At 47.4% G+C, this 6,371-nt stretch overlaps 1 protein-coding gene across 1 annotated transcript in view; it reads left to right on the plus strand.

Annotated features, from left to right (window-relative positions):
- The window catches only part of CDHR5 (cadherin related family member 5), a 59,142-nt gene that overhangs the window by 39,824 nt on the left and 12,947 nt on the right, over positions 1-6,371 (plus strand). Inside the window, exons 11-14 of the mRNA XM_019519802.1 lie at positions 2,337-2,453; positions 3,505-3,577; positions 4,713-4,907; positions 5,388-5,864. Of these exons, the coding sequence (XP_019375347.1) occupies positions 2,337-2,453; positions 3,505-3,577; positions 4,713-4,907; positions 5,388-5,864 (862 nt within the window). The remainder of the gene's footprint in view (positions 1-2,336; positions 2,454-3,504; positions 3,578-4,712; positions 4,908-5,387; positions 5,865-6,371) is intronic.

Consider the following 6,371-nt stretch of genomic DNA (forward strand, 5'->3'; position numbering starts at 1 on the left):
AAAAAAAAAAAAACTTGCCAATTACAACTGGTGTAAGGGCATCCAGAACACAGTGTGCAACCTAAAAGCGCCATTTTGTACAGACAGAGGGGAAATACACCCCAATAGGGAAGCCTATCTCAAGGTTCATGGCACCACCCTTGCCCTACTCACGTCATCAAAATAAAACCTAAGTGGTAAAATTTATGCTGGCCTTCAGCACAGAAACAGTGTTGACCCTGGCCAATAATTACAGAACCCCTGGCCATTTATGTATAGGCAAAGGTTTGCAATGGCATGAATGACATCTGACTTAGGACTCTTCCATAACTTGAAACCAAAACACTTATGAGTTTGAGGGCATGGAGTATCTAATATTTTTAGCACTTTATATCCATCTCCATTTTAACAACATCAAGGCTAGATACAGACGGTCAAAAAGCCTGAGGCTGAATAGGTTCAGTCTTTGCAGGTTTGTCTAAGCTGCACAGATTAATTTGAAATAGAAGTGAACAGACATTTACCTCTGAATCAGAAAATGCAGTCATATGCCTGCAGTGGCTCAAACCAGAAGCTAGGGGGTGCTAGAACGTGGCTCTCTGGCTGAGTGTTCACTTCTTCTTCCTGCTGCCCTTGAGGTCTCTGGGATTTGCAGTCCAGAATTACAGCAGCAGGACTCTACAGGGTTGCTTGTCACTTCCTGTTCCTGCTTCCAGGTGCCTCTGGGATTTGTAGTCTACAGTTGCAGCAGCAGTAAGTTTGAGTGGGGAAAGGGGTGTTTAACCTCCCTCCCTGGCCCCAGATCCCAGCTGGGGTTTGCTTTTTGGGTGGGCAGTTCCCCCTATCCCATAGACTGGGCTGCATTCTCAGCCAGGCTGCGCCCTCTACTCCCTTGTCAGCCAGCCCTCACTGCTCCAGCTAGGGATCAGAAGTACAGGGCCAGCCCTGCTTTCTGGAGCAGGCAGCACAGCCCAACCCAGGGCTGGAAAGCATGCTGGGGGATTCTGATTTAACTTGAACCAGGAAGGGATCTGGGACAGAAGTTTCATAAACCAGTTTGGTTCAAATCAATTAAATCTGATACTACTGTAACCCAGGCGGTACTCCAAGAGGTACCCCCTCTCCAACTGAAGGGATCAAAACAGGTGCACAAGTGCTGTGGGAGGTGTAGGGACTCTCCTCCCTCTATAGACCAGAGCCAGACCACCAATGGGGACTTAACCATATACCTTTTAATGAGGGAACAATACTGGGAACATAACAGGCATAAATCAGGAGGTATAGTGGACACTACAATGCCTCAAGGGGGCAGGATTCAACAAAGGTTAGACACGTACAATCACTGACAAAAGACAGGGTTAACAAAATATAAAACACAAACAGCAGAGCAAACAATACTGGTTGGTGAAATATAAAAAGGCACAAAATGCAAAACGTCAAGGGAAATATAGGGCCTAGGTACCTGGAGAGGGAGAAAAACACAATAGCCCCTTTCTACTGCAAGGGGCTTCTTGTTAATTCACTCACCCCAAATCACCTCAGCTAGGACTTGAACTCAGATTTCCCACATGGTGGGCAGAAATACTGCCACACAACCACCAATGGTAGTATTAGTCCACGTTGCTGGGGTCTTGACCTTCCTGGAGCCCCAGCCTCATGTCGAGCTGCCTGACCTGAGATTGGAGGAGCTGGAAGCAGAGCTGGGAACCTCTCAGGTCGCTGCTCAGATCCTTGCTGGAGCTGAGGAGCCTTGCCTGCTGGCCACAGCCTCTCATAGGGGATCCTGGAGCCCAGTGGGGAGCCTCTCCTGCCAGCCAAATGCCACGCTGCTGAGGGTCCAACTACTGCCTGCAGGTCCTGCTCCTTCAGGCTCTTCTGGGGCAACTGCTCCTGCCCTGCTGGCTTAGCTCTTGCAAGCTTCCTCCTTGCGGTCCCTCGCTGGTCTCCCCTGAGTCAGCTGCACTGCCCCTTTTATCCCCCTCCAGGTGACCCAAGGGGCCAATCAGGGGACATGGAGGGTGAGTCTCTGGAGCCTGATTGGTGAGGAAAGGGAATCCCAAGTCCTCCAATCATCTTTGCCCTTTCAAAACCCCTGGGCTAGGTCACTGCCAGCTAGCCCGTCACACTACATTCAACCAGGTTTATCTTAAACCAGTTTCAACCATTTTTAAACTGGTTTATGTGCACTGAGCTTCTGTTCTGTTGCAGATTTAAACCAGTTTCTGATCACTTAAACTGGTTTATGTGTGATTTCTGTCCCCAACTCAAAGGTTTGCTCCTGGCTTCAGCTTTGCAAACAGGTTGTTATGGACAAATGCATGAATGCAATTTACAACTTCATTTATCTGTCTTTTCAGAAAATCAATCCTCACATCACTTACAGCATTCAAAACAGCAGTGATTTCACAGTAACCCAAGATGGACTTCTCCTGACAAACACTGTTTTCTCTTCAGCCATGAAAATAACCATGCTGGTATGTTAGCTTTTCTGATACCATATTTACTTGAATACTTTCCCCAAAACATCAGCCCCAAATTGAGGTGTGTCTCTTGTAAAGAAGCTAATTTCTGCACGAGATAAGAAGCATAGGGTGCCTGGGCTATAATGGGTGCCTGGGCTCTGTTGATCTCTGTGGCTGAAGAGGAGGAGGGGCAGAGTGCCATTTGCAATGTCAGAGTTCATTTTAACCCTTTCACAATGACTCCTGAATTAGCAGTAGCTTTTGGCTGAGCAGTCAAAAGCTGCTGCCAATTTGGCAGTGGTGTGAGGGGGTTAAAAGTAGCTTTAGCTGAACAGTAATGGGTAGGATTCAGCCTTGTGGTCAGGATTCCCTGAGGCCAGGATTCTGCCATGACTGGAAAAAGTATTTCTTTCTTCATTCTGACTTCTCAAAACAAGCTCCTCATCTTAGTTGGGGGGCATGTGGTATAGGATAAAATACAGGTATTATTGTGAGGAGAAGGAATGGAAGATGGCATTACTATTACAGGAGGACACAGGGGAGTAGGTTCATGATAAAGGACTACTCCACCTGAAGAGTTCAGTGGAGTAGGTTCATGATAAAGAGACAGTTCCACCCTAGAGAATTTAGGGTATAACATATGACAAATGTTGACAAGTTGTGTGGGTGAAAGGGGCAAAGACAAGAGAACAGTGGAGTGATGATAGGACGAATGTAACAGAGAAAATAATGAAATACAGGACTGCATACCTGAGCCACCTGGGAAATGTGTCTCAAATATATCAGTGGCTGTAATGAATATGGTCCTTGAATTTTGGGATCCTCTGATACCACCTTTGACTTTTCTTGCTCAAATATGGAAGAAATAATTTCTCCCTTTGAGTTGTCTTGGGCAGTAGGTGAAAGAGCCTCTTTGGCTGTGTTGTCCTTCCTCCTGACAATGCCAGATTTATGACTGAAATATAGCAGAGTGTTTAATGCACAGGAGTGGAACTCAGGAGATGTTCAAAGATTTAATGAAGGTAGTAAGCAGCTAAATCATCTCCTTCTCATGTCTATACAGGCAATGGCTATTGACTCGACAAGTCTCCAGGAGGCAAGCACTATTATTACCGTAGAAGTCATACCTCCCAAAGGTGCGTTGGCCATCTTATTGCCTTATAGTTCAGAGAAGGAACTGAAGTTCTTTTATATTGCCCTCATGATCTAGAGAAGACAAGTCTCACATTGCTGATTATGGGCCCAATCCAAAAACTCACTGATATCCATGAGAAGTACTATCCTCCAGCTGGGTTGCAATAAAGCACTCCAAGTACATGTAGTCACTTCATGGCTTTAAGAGGCCATTGTGTAACTCTCCCTCATGAAGTGCCGTGGACTTACTTTCTGCTGTTCACTTCTTATGTCCAAAGCTCTTTTAACCATATGGCCAAAACTGGGATCCTTTTGTGCTTCATTTTACCAGTTGGGGTTTGGCTAGGTTGTCAAATTTTGGCACAAAATACGAGGCTTGCTTAAAGTTTGCATAAAATGGAGCAGAAACTGCAGCAATTCTCTTTAAAAAGAGAGGGGAGCCAGTAGGTCCTGGCATGTGATGCTTCATCATCCTTCAAGCATGTGATGCTTCATCATCCTGTTGAGGTCAAAGTAGACATTCCCAAAACTTTTGCCTCTGAATGTTGAGTTCTAACCCATGGGGAATAGGATAGCCACAGGGTTATGCATAGGACTGTTCACGTAGCTCTACCAGGACCAGCTAGTTTTTATTTTCCCTGTTCATCAACAATTGTTATTAGATGGAACTGATGAGTCAAGCAGATCTAAAGCTTGCTGAGTTTGTTCCATTTTGAATGAAGACAGACTGACGTTACACATTAAACATAACAGAGTAGGTGGGAAGCCTGGACCACTTTTCTTTGGAGCTTGCTTGGTTTGTACCCTACATCTTACAGAATGTTGTGCTCAGTATCCTCACTCCCAATCCTTGGATGCCATCAGCAAAGTGGTAATTAAAACTTGCACCAAATGATATGATGGGCCAAGTGTTCACAAGGGTCCCTGAATGCGTTCATAATATCTGAGGGCCACCCACCCCCATGGGCAAAAATGTACAGCAGGTTGTGTCGTCGCCACCTGTCTTTTTCTACTCTGTTCAGATGAATACAATGCTTTATTGACATTGTCAAAAGTTAAAAAAGAGAGGGTAGCACGGGACCATTGTAGATAAAAGTTGACTAATGTCAAGGCCTGGTGTACCTGTTGGGTCTCCAGGTACAACTCTGCCTACCACTACCACTACCACCACTGCTGGGACAGGCTCTACCACTACCACCACTGCTGGGACAGGCCCTACCACTACCACCACTGCTGGGACAGGCTCTACCACTACCACCACTGCTGGGACAGGCTCTACCACTACCACCACTGCTGGGACAGGCTCTACCACTACCACCACTGCTGGGACAGGCTCTACCACTACCACCACTGCTGGGACAGGCTCTACCACTACCACCACTGCTGGGACAGGCTCTACCACTACCACCACTGCTGGGACAGGCTCTACCACTACCACCACTGCTGGGACAGGCTCTACCACTACCACCACTGCTGGGACAGGCTCTACCACTACCACCACTGCTGGGACAGGCTCTACCACTACCACCACTGCTGGGACAGGCTCTACCACTACCACCACTGCTGGGACAGGCTCTACCACTACCACCACTGCTGGGACAGGCCCCACCACTACCACCACTGCTGGGACAGGCTCTACCACTACCACCACTGCTGGGACAGGCTCTACCACTACCACCACTGCTGGGAAAGGCCCCACCACTACCCACACTGCGGGGACAGGCTCTACCACTACCACCACTGCTGGGACAGGCCCCACCACTACCACCACTGCTGGGACAGGACCCACCACTACTATCATTGCTGGGACAGGACACACCACTACCAGCACTGCTGGGACGGGATCTTCCACTACTTCAAAGCATCCTGGTTCATCATCAGCTTTGCCACCTAAAATAACTACCACGACCTCTGGGGCTAATTCAGGACCAACACAGCGAACCACTTCTTCAGTAAGCAAGACAGTCAACACTGCCAACATATCTGGCCCCACTGGTAAGCCTACATCAGGTACTGCCTCAGGTCCAGTTACCCATCCTGCCACCACAAAGCCTTCCATCATACATTCCACCAAGATTCCCACAGGGCCTTCAGAATTTGGCACCACTGATCCCATCCTATCAGGAACAAGCCCAGCAGGTGGTGGAGTCGTGCAACCCACTGCTCTGACACCTTCTCAGACTGGTGGGCCTGGCCCTCATCCTACACTAACTGCTGAAGCAAGTGGACCTCCAAGGCCATCAGACCCCATGACCCCTCAAACATCCTTCATGAAGAGTTATCAGCCAGGTAGATCAGTGTGTGTGTATGCTACCCAGAATCACAACTTCTTTCCCATCTTTGCATTCGATAAATTCAGTTTAATTCTTGCAGGACAATTTGGGAAATTGCTTTTTAATGTTCAACTAAAATCCCACGGGGGCTCATACAGGAGATAGCAGCTTTCATTTCCTTTTCTAAAAATCTTGCAGCTTTTTCCTATTCTGTTCAACAGCTGCTAGTTTCTGCTGCATTTCAGTGCTGGGTAAGTGTAGCTTGGAGAATGCCTTTCTTTTGAATGAAATCTGTTAAATAGGGCAGTCTGCAGAAACCCACTGGTGACATGCTCAGACAGCTAGCCCAGGCTAAAGTCCACTGCACTGTGTTTTCATGTGCATGGCTAGATTAAAGCTACCTCAGGTATGTATACAAGAGCTACCCATAATCAGACATGCCCAGAGTCGGAGTCACAATCTGATCCTACGTGTTGCTGTGACGTTGCTTGGCTTTTTCCCAGAGACATGCAATACCACCATC

Source organism: Gavialis gangeticus, unplaced genomic scaffold (assembly GCF_001723915.1).
Source record: "Gavialis gangeticus isolate Ggan-Ray unplaced genomic scaffold, GavGan_comp1, whole genome shotgun sequence".
Taxonomy (NCBI): domain Eukaryota; kingdom Metazoa; phylum Chordata; order Crocodylia; family Gavialidae; genus Gavialis; species Gavialis gangeticus.